Source organism: Aythya ferina, assembly GCF_964211825.1.
Source record: "Aythya ferina genome assembly, chromosome: 2".
In the NCBI taxonomy this organism is placed as follows: domain Eukaryota; kingdom Metazoa; phylum Chordata; class Aves; order Anseriformes; family Anatidae; genus Aythya; species Aythya ferina.
The window spans coordinates 3,296,460-3,318,832 of NC_140297.1; the positions used below are offsets into that span (position 1 = coordinate 3,296,460).

A 22,373-nucleotide genomic window follows, 5' to 3' on the forward strand; every position below is an offset into this window, starting at 1 on the left:
GTAGCAGCAGTTGACATAGAGTTTGAGTAACTGAAAGGAATGTTTTTATTTAAGGTATATCTTAAGGATGAAGTGCTGGAGACAAACTCTCTTCTCTCAGATTTCTTAGCACGCTTTTACACACTTTTACCTCTTCTTTCTCTCAGTCAAAGGTAGTTCTGCTCTTGCCTTCCTCTGAGCTGACACTTTCTTCCTTGTGCAAGTCACTTCCTTTTTGCTATGGTGACACACCACAAGGCAACTTGCAGAGTGCTGAAAAAACACCTGTATTCCTCACACTAGAGCCTTTGTGGCCTTGAAAATTATGGCTTAAAGGTGCACCTAAATTTATATTACTTTTTTTTTTTTTTTTTTTTTTTTTTCCTTTTTCTGAACAAGAAACATCATTTAAGGTGTTAGGAAAGGTGTTTCATGTGCAGATCTCCAGCTAGCAGTGCTGTTACCAAGGGCTATGTCTTTCAATAAGAATTCAAGTCATTAATGTTCAAGATAAATGAATTCAGACTGAAATGGGTAGAGAAGACTACTGGAATCAGCAGGGAAATGGCAAGTGTACTCCATAAATTAATGTCAGTTAGTTAGTGCAAGATGACTGCTTACAGAGACTGCATGTTTTGTTTTCCTGTGATAGTGAAGGACAGGCCTCAGGACTTAGTCCTAGGTTCCTCAAGGTCCAGTCAATGATTTTGATGAACTCTGTTTATATTATATTCCTTAGCTTTGCCTACACTGTTCAAAAAAGAGCTCGCCAATATGGAAGCCACAGAAAGCGGGACAGCTGTTCTGCAGTGTGAGCTAACCAAACCCACTCCAGTGGAGTGGAAGAAAGGGCAAGAGGTTCTCAAGCCTAGTGACAAGCACAAAATGAGGCTGAAGGATACCATTGCTGAGCTGACAATCCATAACCTGAAGGAACAAGATGCGGGAGATTACACGTGTGTGTGCGGAGAGAAGACAACTACTGCATCCCTGACAGTGCATGGTAAAATACATAAATTTAATAGGGATTTTTTTTTGTCATCTGTGCGCTCATGTAGGATCACAAACAAGTCTTGATTCCATCTATTTAAATTTTTATGACAGCTGTGTCAACCACTGCAAATATCTTTTACTGAAAGTCTGTCACTTGGGAATGATAAATAGCATCACACAGTCTTTTCTGTCTCTGTTCTATCATGTTAATTGAGTTTGGAAGCAGATAATGATGACCTTGGTCATGAATAGCACTTCCAGTATTTCCATTAATTGATTTCTAGGCTTATCACAGAGATTTCTCTTCTTTTTCTTGAATAGAATTGGAAGGTGCTCTGTTATGATAACAGTTGAGAGAGATAGGTGAGGAAGATGCATTGCAGCCTGGAATTCTAATTAACATAGCATTCCTTTTGATTGTTCATCTGATCTTAAGACAGAGCTGTGCAATTTCATGTAAAGCTTGGGGCCAGCTTTCTGTTGTTTATATCTTAAAATGTCTTTAAAACATACGTCCCAGTACTGGAGTCATAGTTCTGCAATCCTGATTTCCAGTTCAGTTTATACATGCTGAAAGGAGTATGTCACAAAGAATAAGGCAGGGATGCCCCTAAAATTGTTGTTGTTTGTCTCTTGGGTGCTGTATATTTAAATCAAAACTTTTAGAGATTAAAGGGTTTTAATCCAGTGGAGCAGACAAGATGCAGTATTTCCTCACTTTTAAAGTGCTCTCTCTTCACCTGTGATCTTCAGCCCTTCCTCCGCATTTTAAAAAAGAATTGAAGAATGTGGAAGCCACAGAAAATGGTACAGTCACTTTGTGCTGTGAACTGAACAAGCCTGCAGCCTCTGTGGAATGGAGGAAAGGAGACAGAGTCCTAGAGCCAGATGACAAGTTCTCCATAAGATGTGAGGGCACAATTGCTGAGCTGATGATCCGTGACTTAGATCTGACAGATGCTGGAGATTACACATGCTGTTACGGAGATCAGAAAACTACAGCTGCCGTAAAAGTGAATGGTAAAAAACTCATATAACTAATGAAGTAGATTATTTCGACCAGCTGTTTCTTAAAAACGTGATAGGATCAGCCTAGAAATTGCAGACGTACTCATGAATTTAGCTACGTATGGTTGGACATAGGCATAAAGCCCTGAATACAGTGGTCAATACCAGGAAAAGGTCAGGCATTTCTTGCAAAAAATTCAGTTATTCATCTAGGTTCCACGTCACTTTTTGATGCTCATGTGCAGCAGTAGTTGCTAAAAAAGAAAAGTCATGTTATTCTGATGTTGGTTGATAAAACATTACAATCCCAAAACTGACAGTATTAGAATTTGGTGATGAGTTATTTTAGATAGTTTTCAATGTGGTGTTAAACATTTTTTGAGAATAATTTCACTGTCAAGTTCTGATCACTAGATCAGAACTTGATCTAATTCTAATTCTAATTCTGATCATGTCAAGTTCTAGATCATTATCTGAGGATAAATCTCATGGAAAACTGAGATTGATGCCTCAGATATGGTTTAATTTATGAACTTTTTCAGTAATGATTTGCACTGCAATAGATCTTAGACACTGCAGTTAGGCTTTGTGTTCCATTGTGCTAGCTGTACCCAAAGTAAGGCAAGACACAGTCTTGCAGAGTCTGAAGAAATTGACTGGTACGTTTCTCCATTTCATGCCATAGACCATGTCATAGTAAAAAGCTCTGCCTTATGAACAAGGTGTTCTCCAACTTCCCAGAGTCACCATCATATGTTTCTCAAAGGGATTATCAGTTCTAGTTTGATTAGGGAAGGTTTTACTTGTCGTATGCGGTCCACAGACCACAGATAAGTAGTCACTTGGATAGCTACTATGGTCATACATTCTTCTCATTTTGAACTCCTCAGCCTTGCCTGCATGCTTCAAGGAAGAGATGAAGAATGAGGAAGCCACAGAAGGTGGAACAGCCACACTACAATGTGAGCTATCTAGGGCTGCCTCTGTGGAGTGGAAAAAGAAACACAAAGTGCTCAAATCAAGTGAAAAATATACTATGAGACAGGAGGGTACCACAGCACAACTACTGATCCATGCTTTAGAAGTCAAGGACGCTGGGGAGTATACCTGTGTCTGTGGAGATGAGAAGACTACTGCAGCATTAACAGTGCACGGTAAAAGAAAAACAAAACAAAAACACACAAACACAGAAATTAGAAATTATACTTTTGTGTGGTGTTTCTCCTGTCTTCCTCTGGAAGCCTCAGTACTGACACACACTGAGTTCTTTCTCTAATCTTGACATCATTAATTCTGTCTGTAATGCATTTATTTATTTATTAAATTTTTATTTATTTATTTTCATTTATTGTGATTTGTATCTAATTCTAACGAGAATTATGGTTCCATGAATTTTACTAACGTTTTACCCATTTTCTTCTCCCTGCTCTTTTTGGTGCATGGCTGTATTGATTTGTTTCACACTGAAGGCTGAAGGATTCCACATGCTTACATTTTTTGTTCTTGTTTACATACTTTTGACTTGGACCTAGAGAGATGGAGTAGCAGGCAGATTTGTACTTCTTAAAAAAGAGTGATCTTAGATTTCAAGTCACATTAGGATTTCACAGGTTATTATGAATAGTGCAAACAAAACTCGATTTAATGCAACTTTTTTATATAGCTATGACTGACAGTCATGTAGATTTGTATTCTGTTATTGCAGAATACTCAGCATTATGAAATGTGAATGCTTCACAGTCCCCAGTCAAATTCATCTGTAAACTTTCTTTGAAAGAGGAGAACTTTATTTCCACAAGTAATGTAGGAGAGTAGCAAGTAGTTTCAGCCATTTTTCTCACTTTAAAAATCAGTATGAGTTGATTTCTTTGCTTCAGTGCCCAGACTTTCATCTTGATATTTAACTGTAACACAAGGATGGGTTTAATCTTGCACTTCCAATTTAGCTGTGAAAAACAGAATTGCAAAGAACATCTACAGGTCATCTAGTCCATCCGTAAGCCTCATGTCATCATCCCTATCTAGCCTGCACTTGAAAACTCTAATGGTAAATAATCTGCAGTTCCCCTGGGCACTCATTCCACTGCCTAGCTGTCATTACTGATAGAAAGTTCTTCTGAATGCCAACAAAAATCTTTCTTGAGCTGTCTTATATCCTTACTTCTTTTCCCATGTCCTGTGGACATGGAGAAATATTATTTTCTTTCTGTGACTTTACAGATTTGAAAATTTTTCTCATGTCTCCTCCTGTATTCTCTTTTCTGGACTAAGCAACTTCATTCCTTTCACTCTTTCTTCGCAGGTCATGTTTTCTAGACTTTGGCTCATCTTTGTTACTTTCTGGACCATCTTCAGTTAATCCACATCTTTCTAAAACTGTGGTGGCCAAAAGTGGACTAAAGCGCTCCATCTGAGGCTTTCCAGACTGGAGTAGAATGGAAGGACTTGATGTGTCTTGCATATGAGACTCCATTTTATACATCCTATTACGATGATTCCTTTATTCACATCAGAATTACGTTTCTTGACTTGTGTTTGTGCTGTGATCTCTTGTAACCTCAAACCTCTCTCTGCAGATCTGCTGCCTATTGTTCCCTATCTTGTAGTGGTGTGGCTGATTATTTGCTCCTAAATTCAGTATTTTGCACCTGCTTTTGCTGAATTGCAGCCTATTTTTTTCACCACTGCTTCATGAGGATCTTATTCCTAATCCTGTTTAACAAAGTCCTTTCAGTTTCTCTCCCTTCCCAGCTTGAGATCACCTGCCAAATTAGTAAAACTGCTCTACATTTTATTGTCTGAGTTACTAATGAAAATGCTGAATGCTACTAGACTCCAGAGTATTGAAGTACTCTGCTCAACTTGTTCTTTCATTGTGACTGTAAATCCTAGTTGATTTTTTTTGACTGGTTTTCCAACTGATAGTGCTTCCTCCTTAGAATTATTTCAGGATAAGAGCTTTAATAAAATCAAGGTGTACAACATATACTGTTTCAATCAGTGAAACTTACTAATTTAACTCAAGAAAAATTACACTGGTCCTCTCCTTCATGAAGAGAATAGCTCTTGGCAAATATGAGTGTATTGCTACAATATTTTTTTCAGAGAATTAAAGTTAACCTAAAATGTCCATTATTCTTTGGATCCTCTCTCTGCCTCTCCCTGTCCTGTCTTTTTTCAAGACAAGCACTGTGGGTGAAGTTCAGCTCACTGAGTAAGACTGGTGAGTATTCCTAAATTATTGTTGTTGCCAATGGAGATCTAGTCAACACAGTCAGAGGAAGTCAGGGAGACATCCAGCTTACCTTGTAGCAGATGTTTACTGATAGATGGATAGCAGATAGATCCACTGGCTTCACTGACTTTGTCTGGATATGTCCGGGGAGCTTAGACTCTTGGTTTACATTGTGAGAATTAAGTGCCTGTATTTCAGTCTGTGAGACATTTTCCACCTCTGAATTTCTAATTTTCTGTACTTCTGGAACATCTCCCATTCTCTTTGATTTCTCCAGTGCAACTGTTTATGTCTGATACTGGTTCAGCTTGTTCCTTAAGCATTTCAGGACACGTCATCACACCAAGGTGCTTTTGAGAATATCAAGTTTATTTAAATGTTCTCTAATCCATTTTTTCCCTATCTCAGTCAGAGTTTCTATTACTTTCTTAGCTATCATTAACCTTTAATATTAAAAAAGAAAAAGGAGGTAAACACTTCAGTTTTCTCTGTGTCATCAACTATCAACTTACATTCCTGAAAGAGAGGTAGACCAACTTGTATCTTGTTGTTTTTCTTCCTTCTAATCTACTTATGGAATATCATTGTATTATTTCTGTTTCTTTCTAGTACAAGCTGGCCATATTTTCTAGGATTTGCATGACAATATTCTGATACAAGAAAGTACCACAAGGCGAGCAGAGGATACCAGTCAGTTGTTGGATACAACTACACAGAATGTACATCTGTGTTTGGAGACATTTGATATCAGCATCATTTTTCAGCTTACCTTTCAGTCCTTCTTTCATATTGGTCTCTGTCCATGACGTGCCAGAGCTCAGGAACGGGGAACTACCCTTGACCCTCGTGAGACATGCAGGGAACCTGACCTTTCTGATTTTGCCTCTATATTCTGTAGTATTTCTTTTACAGTGATCTAAACCACCCATATTTTACAGCTCTCCTGACTTTCAGGACATTGAAGAATTAATGATTTAGGCAGGCTGTCCCTGATGGTACTTCTAGTTGCATAGTCTTTGTAATTATGCCCTTAATATTGTTTTTCCAAAAAGCTTTCTGCTCTCCTAAACCCTGTCCTTTAAATTTGCCTCTACTTGGTCATAATTAACAATTCTTAAATTACTGAAGCTTGCCTTATTTCACACATAATTTCCCCTTTCTTTGCTCCATCATTGCCTGTTCTAAAATCCATGAGCTCTCCTGCTTCATATTGGTGGCTGCCCCATTATCCTCTACGTCTGTATTCCCAAATATTTATTTCTTTATGGTTGGAGTCAGGACTTGGAGATCCTCCTCTTATTTTCTTTCATATATACATTCTTTATCCAAAAGTGGTCCCCATCCCTTTCCAAAGACTTAGTAGGCATCATCCCATCCTACTACTTCCACAGTATATTTTACTATCACATCACCATCCAATCTTATCCTTTAAATGATTCCATTGATTGTTCCAAAAGAGGTGGGTGTTATGATATTCCTGAACCTCCTGGTGTGATGATCTTACAGAAGATATTCACAATGGAGGCATCCTACTTCTTTTTCCTTTTTATTGTTACCCAAGACCTTTCTATATGTCTGTGATTTTGCCCTTCAGCCTCATTCTAACTTTCAAGCTAAGTCTGTAGGCATCCTTAGTGCATAAACCTTTCCATTTTTTCCTTTAGCTTTTTTTCCTAATGTTGGTATAACCTCCTATATAGATCTCCCGGGCTGAATTATACTAAGGAAATTATAGTTTTGGCCATACATGAAGTCTTCCCATTCCTGCTGTTTGTGGCTGTAATACAATTTGGTATCTTCCTTCTGTGCAATGGTTCTCATGTCAATAATGAAGCATGGACAGATAGCGGTAAACATCAGGTTAATTTTTATTTTTTGGTGGCCAAGAGTTGCATGTCATGAAAATGTTTGCTCCTTTGTTTCTCAGCCCTTCCTGCTCTCTTCAAAGAAGAGTTAAGAGATGAGGAAGCCACTGAGGGTGAAGTAGTCACTCTGCGCTGTGAGCTGACCAAGACTGCCCCAGTGGAATGGAAAAAGGGGCACAGAGTACTCAAACCTAGTGAGAAATACAAAATGAGGCAGAAGGATGCCACTGCAGAACTGGTGATCCATAACCTAGATGAGAGTGATGCTGGTGATTACACCTGTGTGTGTGGGGATAAGCAGTCCACAGCTTCCTTAGCAGTACACGGTAATAACCATTTTCATCTAGATGTACTCATTATCAAGCTTTTGATTCATACTTTTTCCCATGTCCATTGTTTTTTCTGCATTGTTCTTGTCTGACATTGCTTGTCCTGGTAATTAATTTGCATTTTATGATCTAAGGGGAAAGCCTACACCCCATACAAAGTGGCTTCAGGACCTGATCCCTTATGAAACAGAAGAGACCAGGCCCTAAGACATCTCGCTGCTGTTGCTCTAGCTTTTCTCTTTTGCAGCTCTGCTCCTCATCTGGAGGCTGCGTTTGCGGCTCCATTTTAACCTTCTGTCATTGCATCCTCAGCACTGCCTGCACGCATCAAGGAAGGCCTGAAGGATGAGGAAGTAACAGAAGGTCGAACAGCCACTCTGCGCTGCGAGCTGACCAAAGTTGCTCAGGCAGAGTGGAGAAAGGGAAGCACTTTGATCAAAGCCAGCGACAAATACAAAATGAGACAGGAGGGCACAGTCATGAAGCTGCTTGTCCATGATGTAGAACTGAAAGATGCTGGAGAATACACTTGTGTGTGTGGAGAACAGGAGACAACAGCTGCCTTGATAGTGAATGGTAAAAAACCCTGTATCTGTATATCTGTACCATTGTGTATTTCTTTACCAGCTCATCACTATTTGTTGTGTGTTCACCTGTGGCTGAATTTTTATGAATTTGTAAGCTGTATTTAAGATCTGGTTGCATCCAGGCTACTTTTCCATCTGTTGCTTTATCTAAAGTCCTAGGATTACGAGGAAAGGAACCTCTTTCCACACTAAAATGTTCTCTGTTTCTGTACCTCCTCGTCCCTCCCATCATCTGTGTGACATGTCATTTTAATGTCCTGTGTCCATTTTGTGACCTTCAGCCCTGCCTGCGCTTTTCAAAGATGAACTGAAGAACCTGCAGGCCATGGAGAGCCAAACAGCCACTCTGCGCTGTGCGCTGACCAAGGCTGCATCTGTGTCATGGAAGAAAGGAAACAAAATACTCAGAGCAAGTGAAAAATACATCATGCGGCAGGATGATGTCCTTGCTGAGCTGGAAATTCATGAGCTAGATCTTCAGGATGCAGGAGATTACACCTGTGTGTGTGGAGACCAACACACCACTGCTTCTCTGACAGTGAATGGTAAATTCATCTTGCAGATGAGTGTCCATTATTTGTTTCTTTGCAGCATCCTGCTGCTGTATGAAGTGTTCACCTCTCAGCTCTAGGCTTTTTCCTAGGAATTAATTTGCATTTGGAAAATTAGAACTTTTTGTTCTGGCCTCTTAATTTTATCTGATATTCCTGAAAAGGAAGCTGAGGAAATGACTATTTCATCTTGCAGACTGATGTCTATGCTGCATATTTAAGGTCACAGTGCCTAGAAAATGATCCTGTTAGACTGAGATGTTCTGCTCCCATGGAGGGTAACTGTGTCGTATGTTCTTTAAGTTGCATTTTGAATCCATCCTTTGATGTACTGCACTTTGGCCTTTCAGCTGAGCACTTCTTTTCTCTCTGTCACTGGTGGATTTAGTTTTCCAGGTCATTGTAGTGGTAACCCCAACAGCTAAAGTATCTGACTTGGACAGATTTAAACTTGAATTAATAATTCATTATGCTGATCACAAATGCAGAGGTCTTAGTTTAAATACATTGTCTATTGACTTTCCATTCCCAGCCTTGCCAGTGGTTTTCAAGGAAGAACTCAAAAATGAAGAAGTCTTGGAAGGAGCATCAGTCTCTCTGCATTGTGAATTAAGCAAAGAAGCTCCAGTGCAGTGGAAAATAGGGTCCAAAGTGCTAAAAGCAAGTGACAAATATCAAATGAGTCAGCATGGCACCACTGCTGAGTTGGTCATTCATGACCTAGAAGTAAAAGATGCTGGCGATTACACCTGTGTTTGTGGTGACCAGAAGACAACAGCAACCTTAACAGTTCATGGTAAAAAGTCATTACTAAAATTAATAAATAGCATTATAGATAGTCATCATTCTGAAATTCAACTATTTCTGACGTGGATCAGTAACTTGTCTTGTGTTTGGTTTTGTTTTTTCTTTCTGAGAAAAAAATAGGGCAAATTTTGGGGTCAAATTTGCTTCCCTTTAAAAGGAGAAAGAGATTTTTCTTTCTGTTCAGGATCCCTTTTCTTACATATTTACATTTTCCAGCTCTTTTGCCCCTCACCCCCACAGTTCATTTCAGCCACCTTCAGTCTTTTCCAAAACATGCAGACAGGGGTCTGTCAGGCCCCCTGCTCTACAGAACTGCTCAGAGAAGTGAAGGATGAGGAAACAGAAGGAGAAATCTTGCTGCTGTGTGATCTGGCCACCACTGCTCCTGGGCAGTGGAAGGAAGAGTACCTCAATCTTTAAGGCATGCAGAAAGAGATAAGAGTTCAGAGTCAGTACCCCGACCTAAGTTTGAAGGATGCAGGGGTCTGCACTTCTGTGTGGGGATCAGCAGAGTAAGGACTACTTTGACAGTTAGGGACCAAAAAAACACAGTAACACAGACAGGTTATCAGCAGTTATCCCCTTCTTTATCCTACTAGCTTCCAACAGACCAATACAGAAATACATCCTTGTGTTATCTTAATAATCTCATTGCCTGATATTCAGCTCTCTTGTCCTTAATGAGTATCTATTTTAATGGAGTAACAGCCCTTGTCTTTGAGGAAGTTAATCTATCACAGATCCAGTTCTGTCCCCTACAGCTTTTTCCAAAAACTCCTGATTCTTCACTGAGCTTTCCTGAATGATGGATGTTTCTGACATGTTCTGGAAGTGCTCTTTGTATAATGCACAGCTAACAGTAGTTGTGCATGAGGCACATTTGTGGGTAAATGAAAAGAATTTGTTTTCCTGAAGTTTTTTCAATCTATGGTTTTCAATTTTCAAAACGAGGATTAGTGAGAACTTGAAATTCTCCATTTATGTGTAATGACCCTTCAAATTTCAATTTAAAACTAAAAGCAGTTTTCTTTTGAACTCTGGCTGCTTTCATGGAGATGGGGCTATAAATTTTCAATAAAAACAAAACAGAAAATGACAACATTCTTCTACTAGCCTCCAAATACTGCACCCAGTAGTGTTACTCGTGAGTGCTGTTGACACTTTCAGTATTGTTTTTTCACCATGACAAACAACAGTCAGGTCATTGACTGTTATAGATAAGATTAGATAAGATCTCTTATCTATAGTAAGGATAACTTACTCTGCCTGAAGAAGGATGCTTTCAGGATTTCTGAACTAGGCTATAGCTAAAGTTTAGAATAGGCTGAAAAAGGGAGGTGTAAAGGGAAATAATCCGAAGCATGGAAAAAAAAATTAGTCTTTCAGTTCTGGTTTTCTGATGACCATTTGTCCGTGTTGCATCCTTCAGCTCTGCCACCACTCTTTAAGGAAGAGCTAAAGAACAAGGAAGCAGAAGAAGGTGGAGATGTCACCCTGCACTGCGAGCTCACCAAGGCTGCTCCAGTGGAGTGGCAGAAGGACCAGAGGATTCTCAAAATGAGCAAGAAATACAAAATGAGGCAGGAAGGGACCCGGGCAGAGCTGGTGATTCATGAAATAGCTGAGGAAGATGCAGGAGACTACACCTGTGTGTGCGGAGAGCACCAGACCACAGCTGTCTTAACAGTACAGGGTAAAACTATCCTGACCCCCTATTTCCTAACTAGAAATGTTTATCCTCTGCTAGCAGGTGTTCGATTTTCCATGTCTGTTTGTTCAACCCTATTAGTTGAATTTCCATTTATTTGAAATAGCATTGCCTGTCTTTGGTGACCTTTGATTAGAAAATACTACTCTATATTCTTCTCTGTCATCCTTTTGTCTTTTCCTTTCCTCGATCACAAACCTGCTGTCCTTTTATCTTTCCCTTCTGGTATTCCTTTCCTAGCATATAAAACCACTGTTCTTTTATCTTTCCTTTCCTGCCCTTGTTTCCTAAAACACAATTCTGCTTTTTCTTTCCCTTTCCTTTCTGGCATTCTCAATGCCTAGCATTTGAATGTAGGGTATAATAGGCAGTATCCAGAATAAGGCTGTGTTAGTTATTTCTTCTGTGCTGAGGTATGTTTATATTGGGTTTTGTGCCCCTAACAGCTGTCCTAATGCACAGAGATAGGTTAGCACTGCGAATCTGGTTTTCTAGGTGGGATGTTTTAATTTAGCTTCACGACTGTGGTGTGAGCCATTTAAGATCTGAGATATCCAACCTTGTGTCCAAGAGGTGGAATATCCTGTTATCTCTCCTAGTTAATAGAACCACATATGTGAAGTTCACAAAATTAATTTCAAGGACATAACTTGCAGTGGTTACTAGAATTAAGCAAATGGGGAAAGTATGCTCTGAGGCAGGAGTACAGGCTTGGGATTCAGCATTTGGAGATTTTCTCTGGGGTCAAGAAGCATCTGTGAGCCCTGGCTGAATCTTTTCAAGGGCACCTCAAGGAAGAAGGAACAATGATGAGGAAGGAGTTGTGCCAACAATTAGAGCTCCATGGAACTGCTCTGTAAGAAGGAAAAGACATTACAAAGGCTTGAATTTTGTGAAAGACACTATCACATGTGTGAACTAAGGAGCTCACAGATGATGATCTTGGTTCTTATATGGAAACTGGTAGAAAGCAGGTGTAAATCTCTTGATGACAGTGCAATTCTGCTAGTAGGAAGCCAGCACAAACCAAAATGATTAAGGTATATATTCCCAGTAGGATGTTTTCCTTTCTCTTTCCTCTCTTTGTTGCTGATGCTCTGCCCCTCCATAACCTTCACAACCGTACCCTGTCACTTTCTACTCCCACCCACCCCAGGAGATATCCTCAGTTTGTAATATGTTTAACCTGCATCCTTCAGCTGTGCCTCCATTTTTCCAAGAGGAACTGTCCAACAAGGAAGCAGTAGAAGGTGGAACGGCCACTTTGCACTGTGAGCTCAGCAAGCCATCTGCCCCTGTCCAGTGGAAAAAGGGCCATCGCATCCTCACCTCAGGCAACAAGTACAGCATGAGCCAGGAAGGCTGTGTCGTGGAGCTGGTAGTTCATGATTTAGATTTGAATGATGCTGGAGATTATACCTGTGTGTGTGGAGATGAGACCACTACAGCTGCCTTAACAGTGCATGGTAAAGTAGTCCTTGGGACTAAGGTTCTCCAGACCTTAGAGCTACCCAAGTCTCTGTTGCTGTGTCCTCTTCCCACTCCCTCTCTGTTTGCTTGGGCTTTTGTGCTCCTTTGGAGGTAGCTTATGTGCTTCTTCCTACTGTTGGAATATGGAAAATAGTTTCCTGTTGGTATTTCTCCTCCTCCTCTGCGCTGGTTCTTCTCACTGTCCTTGCCCTGATGCAGTGTCCAGGGAAGCTGGGGGAGATTTTCCCATTGTGTTCCACTGGCCTGGATCAGGGTTTAGTAATGCACCACGCATCCTTTCCCAATGGACTTCAGTGGGTTTTTTTTTAGTAATATTCATTCCATATGTGGTAATTCTTTTTACTCTCCAGCACTGCCTCCAGAATTCAAAACAGACCTGAAGGACCTAGAAGCTGAAGAAAGTGGGACAGCTACGCTGCACTGTGAGCTGACTAAACCTGCTGTGGTGGAGTGGAAGAAAGGGCAGGAGGTGCTCAAAGCAAGCAGCAAATATAAAATGAGACAAGATGGTGCTGTTGCAAAGCTGATTATCCATGAGCTGGATGTAGAGGACGCTGGAGATTATACATGTGTGTGTGGAGATCAGCAGACAACAGCCACTTTGACAGTCAATGGTAAAACAAACAAACACTCCATATATATATAAATATATATATATAAATATATTTTTTTTCCTGGATACAAAAGCTGTGTTTTATTGTCACTTGGCTCTTGGAGAAGACTTGGCTATGATTCATAAGTAAGGTGTGTAATAGCATGGTCCATGCAGCCTGACAGAGTGAGCAGGTAGAAAACGGGAATTGCAGTGCAGAGCTAAATGCATTTTCTCAGTCTCTTACTTTCAGGGTAGTTGTAATATCTCTCCTACAAGTGGCCTGCCCTAAAAGGGAATCTGAACTCTTAGAAGTCCTGCTGGTCTTCAGGACACATCTTCAGCAATCAGAACAACATGTTGGCTATTTTTATAGTGGGAAACATATTCTGCTATTTTTCAGTCATGGATTGGGTTAAGTTAGTATACCTTTTTTGGCAAATGTAACTTCTTGAAATCAATTTCTTCTTGTTCTGCAGATATTCCTATTACCTCCCATGGGGAAATAGCTTTGTACTTTAAATCTACAGCATTGAGATTTAGAGCCATCTGCATATAAGCTCTTTTGGTGTTTCCATTTTCTTTCTACTTTCTCTTTCCCAAACCCCAACTGCAGTATGTTGTAAGTTATGTTTCTATTTTATAGCCCTACCAGCACTTTTTAAACAAGAGCTTCAGAATACTGAGGCAGAAGAAGGTGGTATGGCAACACTGAGGTGTGAGCTTACCAAATCCAAGGCTCCAGTGGAGTGGAGGAGAGGCGATATTACTCTCTACCCTGGTTTGAAATATGAAATGAAGCAGCAGGGCTCCACTGCTGAACTGGTCATTTATGACTTAGAACTGGATGATTCAGGAGAGTATACCTGCGACTCTGGACATCAGCAGACAACAGCTGCAGTAACCGTACATGGTAGGCAGAGTACTGACCCTTGGCTCAATAGAGATGAAGTGAAAGGAGCATCTCTTAGTATTCTGTAAGGATATTTATTTGTTTTGCTGCTGGTCTGTGCCAGTTTACCTATTCTACTTGAGTCTGACCCTTGGTCAGGGTAGAAAGGTTCTGCTTTCAGTATCTGGAGTGATTTGCCATCATCAAAGCAATTTAAAGGTGTTGTGATGTCAAAATGTGATGAACCCCTCTGCCCTATGAGTGCAGGAAGCATGGGAATTTGGGAAACAGGTAACAGAAGATAAGCTAGGCAGGCTGATTCTTTTGGTTGTTGATTGCTTCACTAGGCATGGGAGATGCATAACTGGGAGTAATGCCTGATTGAGCTGATAAGAGATGCAACAACTGGTGGATAAATATTTTTTTTTAACATGAATGTGCTGTATTATTACTTGAGGCTTCCAGCCTCAGGTACAAACTGAGTGCAAACACCTGCAGCCACATCTGTTTTCTTCAGCTCCTTCTACCATTCTGAGCAAGATATAGCCTGAAATCTGTATTCCTTCTTCCATTTATCGCTTTAATGTCATCTCTTAATGCACTGCCTCTTCTTGTGTTTTAAATGCTAACTTAATCTTTTATATGTTGCTAGAAGTTTTATTTGGGGTGTGTTGGGGAGGAAGGAATATTCTTAGCTCAATATTGCAAACTCTCAGGCCTTTATTGAGGAACAAGGGTTCATGTAGGAAAGAGCATGTCCCACTGTGTCTTGGTGGTTTTTGAATAAAAGATCCCTAGCTGGCACAGAGAGACATCCACAGGAAAGTCTGACTACTTCAGGCAGCACACCAGGCTGTTCTGGGGACCACTCTTTTTCTACCTTCACCATTTGTCCTCAGATCTTGGTTCATATAATACTTCAAGAAAGGTGCTACCAAGAACGAGAGCTGCAGGCCAAGGATTGTGGAATCGTTAGAACAGGCTGTTTCTGCAGAATGATGGTAGGATTGGATCCTTTTGGGACTCAAACACTCTTAAAACATTTCCCTCTCAAATTTTGCAGCACTACCTGTCACATTTAAGCAACCCCTTCAAAATAAGGAATCAGAGGAAGGAAGTACAGCTACTTTCTGCTGTGAGCTATCAAAACCCAATGCCTCAGTGGAATGGAAGAAAGGAGGAGTGGTGCTGCAGCCCAGCCAGAAGTATGAAATGAGACAAAGGGAATGCCTGGTAGAGCTTTTAATACATAATCTGAAATTAGAAGATACAGGAGAATACAGCTGTGATACTGGGGATCAGGAAACAAAGGCATCTTTAAATGTGAAAGGTATGTGGTATGAGCTGACTCAAAAAGCAGTAGATTGCATCTAACACAAGGCAGCATTCTGAACGTGATGATTTTGAACTACATGTTCTTTTTTCTTTATAAATATTTTCATTTTCAAGAATGGAAAAGGATGATACTTTGTTCTTCCAGTGCTGCATTTATGTCTTGGGTTCTAAGAAGAAATACTTTTTGGCTTTACAGCTGGAGAAAAATTAAAGAAAGAATAATGTTTTAGCATAACTTCTGGACATTTCACATGATATGTGGTTTAAGTATTTCAAAAAAGATTTTCTTCCAAATCCTGGAATCAGATTTATGATGACCTTCCTGATCTGTCAAGGCTGTCCGCGGAGTTTTCAACTGATTTACTCCTGAGATCTTTGCGAGTTCAACTGAAGGATAAATCCATTCAAGGAGATTAACCCTGGGAAGGATTTGAGTCAAGGAGCAAAGAAAAGAAATGTTATAAGTGCAGATGGCTGCTTCTGATGCAGAAAGATCTACTACCAGCTCCAGGCATATTAGAAAACATGGATCCTGCCTAGGAATCTAGCACTTGCAAACAGTATCTTGTTTCCCCAAGGTCCATCTATCTATGCTGTTTAGGCTTAACTCTGTCTTGAATAAAAGCTTCTGTTCTTTGTTGTTTTCTTTTTTCTTTAGCCCTACCAGTTCTTTTCAAAAGGGAGCTTAAGGACAAAGAGGTTGAAGAAGGAGCTGCAGTGAAATTCCAGTGTGAGCTGACAAAGGAAAATGCGACTGTGGAGTGGAGGAAAGGCACCATGGAGCTCTTCTCATGCGCCAAATATGAAATTAAATTAAGTGGTTGCACAGCTGAACTGGTGATCCATAATGTAGAACCAGAAGATGCCTCTGATTATACATGTGATACAGGAGACCAGCAGAGCACAGCAGTCCTCAAAGTGAATGGTTAGCATTGCATCCCAGTGGAACAGAAGTTCAAAGGGATTTGTGGAATTGTATAGATGGTATTCTGTTATTTGTTGGTGAATAAGCCCCCCCCAAAAAGTAAGATAAAGACAAAAGGTTTAGGAGGTGCCCAGTCATAAACCAGAATACAGAAAAGATGATCGTATGAGACAGGATTTGTAGAATGGCTATTTAAGCCTGTAAAGCACAGTGCCTTGGTCCATTCTGTGGATAGTGGTAAAACTCTGCATCATGGGGGTGTTGAAATTCTAATAGATCTTTATTTCTGGCACTTAGCATTTATTGCTTGTTCACTTGGATCAATATCTAATTGTAGGACATTTACTAAAAGCATTTTAAAACATCTACTGCTTTCAATTTTTATAATGTCCTTCCATGAAGATCCTGAGAACACTGTGTTTAAACAAACCAGGAGTAATGTCTGTGATTAATTGTCATCTGTGAAGTGTTTGTGGTTGTCTCTGACTGTTAGGTGGAACTTGTGGCTTTTACCTAAGCCACAACGTTTCAAGCTATATCCTGTGGGCTGGATCTGGCCCAGGAAGCAGCTCCTGCCTCAGCTGTGAGTCCCGTGCTTGCTTTATATACAATTTTCTGAGCCTCTCCTTCTCTGGATATACAGAATTAAATGAATAAATAAATAAATAAATAAATAAATGTTATAATAATCATATAACCACATAATGCAAATTTGTTCTGCAGCTCCAGACCCTGGGTGACTTGTGCTGAGTTGTCCAGACCTGAGCATTCATTTGTACATTGAAGACAATGTTCATGTGTTAATTGTCTTTTGCACTTTGCAGCCATCAAGCCCCAGCTGAGGCAGCAGCTGAAGAATGAAGAAGTGGAAGTGGGAGGAACAGCCAAGCTGCGCTGTGAGATTTCCATAAGCAAAGCAGAAGTGGAGTGGAGGAAAGATGGAGTCCTGCTTCACTCCAGTTCCAAGTACGAAATGTGGCAGCACGGCACCGTCCGTGAGCTGCGTGTTCACCACCTGGAGCCCAGTGATGCTGGCGAATATTCCTGCAAGGCTGGAGACGAGACGACCTCTGCAAAACTGACTGTGAAAGGCAAGAGACATTTCCTGGGGCAAGGGGATTTTCACTTTAAGATGCTAGGATTTTACAACATAGTTGATATTATTGTGATAAATGCACACAGAGTGCAGGAAGGGCATCATGAAGTAATATAAAATCTTATGTTGTAAGAATGTACAGAAGCAAAGATTCACTTGGTGGGCAGGAGAAGATAAGGCAGCTGAAATTTTTGATTCGGGGCTTGAAATATTTTGTTGACATCATGTGCATGTGAGTGAACAGATGGTTCATCCATCCTTAGCTTCCAGTCACATGGCAGCTGCATCTGGCCTTGATGTCATTGCAGATAGAGCTTGCATTCAAGTTGGACCACTAGTCTGGAACAACCACCCTACAGGCTCATCCATATTATAGATACTCTGCCTGCTATGCCCAGCTGCACCATTTTTCGTGCAGAGTGACCTCAGTTGTATAAATATGTGCTGTATTTGCTCAGATGGAGACTGCACTGCTTCTCTTTCAGTATTCTCCATCAGGTTCAGGGTACAAGCAAGGTATTGCCAACTGTGTGTGTGTGATCTCTGCACATATCTACAGTTGTCCCACTGTCCTAGAAACAGGACTCAAGCAAACCAAAGCACAAATGTCCTGTGCTCCCACGAACCCAATAAGCCATGCTGAGAGCACCATGCCATCCAGATACCCAGCCAGTATGAAGCACCAGCACAGAGTATTTCTGTTTGCAAAAAGACAGCAGAGGGATCACTTTTTAATGCTATTCTGTGAAGATATCTAAGTGCAAATGTAACAAATTTCAAAATCCTGAATTTGGAATCTGGCATTCAAGCCTTATTCACCCAATTACAGTCTCAAACATAATTACAAAAATCAATATGCAGTGCATCTCTGAGACAGAGCAAGCAATAAAACCACTAACTGAGAGATATTGCCACATACACTGAAAGCAGTCAAACAGCAGAGTTTGAAAGGTAATTTAAGAGGTTCTGATATCTTTGTCCTTGGAGGTATTTAGAGGTCAGCTGGACAAGGCTCTGAGCAATCTCCTGTGAGTTGGCTCTGATTGGACCAGATGAGTGTCAGATGTCCCCTCCAGCCCGTATTATTCTCTGATTCTGTGATTTGATCCATGTTTTTCCTGTGTTGACTACTGCCTGGGCTGTTTGCAGAGCCTGACGTGACCATTGTGAGTGGCCTAAAGGACATGGTGGTATTCGAAGGGGATGATGTCACCTTTCAGTGCCAGGTTTCTCATGAGAATGCAAGGGATGTTGAATGGAAGCTACAGGATGTTGCTCTGCAAAATAATGAAATGAATGAGATCTCGGTGGAAAAGGGAAAGATCCACAAGCTAACGTTAAGGAAGGTGACAGAGCAGGACATTGGCACTATCGCTTTCCGAGTGGGACCACACGTGTCTACAGCAGAGCTCACAGTAAAAGGTAAGGCGCCCTGTGATGTGCTGAAGAAACAAGATTGGTGAGAACAGGTGATGTTTTGTTTTTGTGTATGCTAATAGGAAATTTAAGGCCACTGTTCACTTCTTGTTAGCACATGTTAATAGGGTGCTTGTGATTCCAAGTGCACATGATGTACTAATGTGCTCTTCTGTGGTGTAACCACTATGGAACCAAAGTGGAGAAACCACCAGTTCCGGGGTCCTGAAGCTGACTGTGTTTCTTTCTCTAAACACTATTTTCAGTAAATTCTCAGTCAAACATTTTTCTCCTTTCCTATTTGAAACTGTTGGTCTGATCAAAGTCCCCATCCCATCTGAACTGACCAAAGCATCTCTGAAGTTTGTGATCCGTGCTTCCAGTAACTTCACAAAATATTTCTGAGTGGGTTTCATCAGAAATCCATTCACTTGTTTTAATGTCCCAGAATATTATACAGAAGTTAAAGTATATTTTAATACTTTACTGTTCAGCTGTAAATTTACAATTGTAGAGAAACAAAATAAATAAAACTGTAAGTTCCTTTACTGCATTTGTAATTTCAGTGCCACCTCCAGTCTTTAAGGAGAAATTACACAGCACAGAATTGCAGGAAGAAGAAACTGCCACCTTCCACTGTGAGGTCTCCCAGCCTAATGTTGCAGTGCAGTGGAAGAAGGGTGCCCAGGTGATTTCCTCAAGCTCCAAATATGAAATCAGGCAAGAGGGAACAATCCATACTTTAAAGATTTATCACTTAAAACCAGAAGACTCAGGCAAATACACATGTGATAATGGAAACGAGCAAACAACGGCAACCTTAACTGTTAAAGGTAGGTTGTTTTGTTTTAAGACAAGAAGTTTTTTCCACTTTCTTGGCTGAGTACTTGCAAGAAGGCTGTACTGTCCTTGATTTCAGATCTGCTTTACTGATGTAAAGCAACTGAGTCCTTTTGCTTTCAGAAGTTAAATCTGGTAGTTCCAAGCTTAGTAACTGCTTCCACAAGTCTAGACCCGAGGCCTTCTTTTTTGTCACTCAGAAAACCAAGGCAGGAACTAAAATTAGCATGACACCTTTCTGATTCTCAGGCACCTCTGTCCTTTGTATTCCCACCTGGACAAATGGTGCTCAAGAATCAAAGTGCTCATACTTACCTGGGCACTCAATTCCAGGTGAAAATCAGGGGAATCAGGGCACCTAAATATGGTTAATGCTTAGGGTCTTAAAAATAGGTGTAATGTGCCACTATGCCCACTAAAAAAAAAAAAAAAAAAAAAAAAAAGAGATAACAAAATCCACCCTGCTACGAGTAGAGTGTTAATGGGTCTTTTTGTGAGATAGAAGATCAACTGAAATAAAAAGGAGACTGGAAGTTTTTTTGAAATATCATCTTTTGAAATATCCTTTGAGGACGTGTTTCCCATGAAGGCATGCTTGCTGTCACACTAAATTCAGGATCCAGTGATGCCAGAATATCTGTACTGTAAGGACATTCTGTGATGGTGGCTGGCCTTTGTGTCTCCGTGTGTAGTCCCAGCCATTCCAGCACTCTTTGAAAGAAACCTCCAAAATCAGGAAGCTGAGGAAGGTTCTACAGTCACCCCTGATTCTGAGCTCTCCAAATACAGTGCACCGGTGAAGTGGAAAAAAGGGTCAGTCTTGCTCCAGGCCAGCAACAAGTATGAGATAAAGCAAAAGTTAGTTGTGCCAGGGGAGGTTTAGGTTGGGTACTAGGAAAAATTTCTTTACTGAAAGGGTTGTTAGACACTGGGATGGGCTGCCCAGGGAAGTGGTTGAGTCACCATCCCTGGAGGTATTGAAAAGACATTTCAGTGTAGAGCTTAGTGATATGATTTAGTGGAGGACTTGATAGTGTTAGGTCAGAGGTTGGACTGGGTGATCTTGGAGATCTCTTCCAACCTAAATGACTCTGTGATTCTGTGAAAAGGGCTCTGCTGTGGAGCTACTCATCCATGATCTATAGCTGAAGGTTGCTGGAGACTACATCTGTGACTCTGGTGATGGGCAAACTATGGCATCCTTGGTAGTGAAAGGTGAAAAAATGTTTCACTCACCTTTTAGGGAGCTCTAGGTTAGTTTAGATATTCCATATGAAAGATTCAGGGACACTGTGGCAGAAAGTCTGTTTATTTTTTTGTCATAAGGGTTTCTCACTCAACGGTGATGCGGTCTGGCAGACTAGGTCTTCACAAAACTTGTTTGTCAAGACATTATTTCTCTGCACTCCATATTTCTGTCTTGGCTCCAAAGAGTCATAGGGCTGCAGGAGTTAGCTGCATAGTGGGATGCCTTCACTTCAAATGCCCTTGTACAAAAACCTTAACTCAAGCTATTTGGTCATTGTTATTTCTATAACCCCATCTCCTTCCCTTATAAATCCCAGTTCAGCATTATTCATGGAGCCACCAACATTCTTCTAGGCAACTAGATTTGTGAAACAAAAGTTCTACACATGGCAGATTGTAAATCAACCTACCAAAACTCTGTCTTGACCCATCACTGTTATATTTCAATGCAGAGACATCAAACTTTCATTTCTTTTCTGGGTCCAGCTTTCAAATGAGAAGCATTGTGGAATGTTATTTTTCTGTGCACCCTCGTAAACACCCAGGAGCTTAGATATCAAGCATAGGATTTTGAGTTGTGGCTTTAGTGTACCCATTTGGAGTTACATGCACTTAGATGCTCAAGAGCCCATATCTGTGGCCACTCCTGTGGAACATATTTCCAGAGGTCGTCAGAATGTGCATTCCTTGTTTGGTTTTTAAAGACTTTGAGTTTTAATCAAGTTTGGAATGGTCCTACAGTTTCACTAAATGCAAGACTTAGTGACACAGTCATCAATGAAGCAATCTTTTCCTCTGATTTCTCTTGGTTTAGCTTTACCAGTAATCTTCACGCAACCACTCCAGAACCAGCAAGCTGAAGAAGGTGGCACCGTCACTTTGAGTTGTGAAATCTCAAAACCAAATGCCACTGTGCAGTGGAAGAAGGCTGGGACAGTGCTGCGACCAAGTGACAAGTACAAGATGCGCCAGTCTGGGTCTGTGGCTGAGCTAACGATTCACAACTTGAGGGAAGCTGATGCTGGGGAATACATGTGCGATACAGGGGACCAGCAAACCACCGCAGTTGTGCACATGAAAGGTAGGGCTGGACATAGGAAAATGTGGTACGGAGATCATTGCTATGGCAGTGGCACATGATTAAGTAATTTGACAGTTAGACATTGCCCTGTGCCCAGAGGGATTTCAAAGTTATTTCAGGGGAATCAGAAATGGGTCTTTAGTCAATGGTTTAATGTTAACATCACCTACTAAAATCTGTTTACAATGTTTTCACAATACATATATTGCATATAAAAATGTGTGTCTATTATTTATATACACAATATAGTATTGCATGCATACTTTTTAGACTATCACATATATGTACATAATACATATGCACACATAAATGCATATATAATGTATATGTAAGAGTAACGTATCACACTATGTATGCCCATACATGTAGTGTCTAGTGCCTTGGGGCCATTAGTT

General features: G+C 40.6%; 1 protein-coding gene across 15 annotated transcripts in view; it reads left to right on the forward strand.

Annotated features, from left to right (window-relative positions):
• The window catches only part of OBSCN (obscurin, cytoskeletal calmodulin and titin-interacting RhoGEF), a 184,565-nt gene that overhangs the window by 79,639 nt on the left and 82,553 nt on the right, over positions 1–22,373 (forward strand). For 8 of the 15 annotated variants that reach the window (XM_084509857.1, XM_084509867.1, XM_084509865.1 and 5 more), the window contains 17 exons: positions 719–982; positions 1,726–1,992; positions 2,871–3,134; positions 7,143–7,406; positions 7,722–7,985; positions 8,278–8,541; positions 9,080–9,343; positions 10,784–11,047; positions 12,262–12,528; positions 12,904–13,167; positions 13,792–14,058; positions 15,101–15,367; positions 16,031–16,297; positions 17,122–17,388; positions 18,543–18,815; positions 19,376–19,642; positions 21,712–21,978. In XM_084509857.1, the coding sequence (XP_084365983.1) occupies positions 719–982; positions 1,726–1,992; positions 2,871–3,134; positions 7,143–7,406; positions 7,722–7,985; positions 8,278–8,541; positions 9,080–9,343; positions 10,784–11,047; positions 12,262–12,528; positions 12,904–13,167; positions 13,792–14,058; positions 15,101–15,367; positions 16,031–16,297; positions 17,122–17,388; positions 18,543–18,815; positions 19,376–19,642; positions 21,712–21,978 (4,521 nt within the window). The remainder of the gene's footprint in view (positions 1–718; positions 983–1,725; positions 1,993–2,870; positions 3,135–7,142; positions 7,407–7,721; positions 7,986–8,277; positions 8,542–9,079; positions 9,344–10,783; positions 11,048–12,261; positions 12,529–12,903; positions 13,168–13,791; positions 14,059–15,100; positions 15,368–16,030; positions 16,298–17,121; positions 17,389–18,542; positions 18,816–19,375; positions 19,643–21,711; positions 21,979–22,373) is intronic. The other 7 variants (XM_084509864.1, XM_084509870.1, XM_084509858.1 and 4 more) reach the window with 7 other exon arrangements.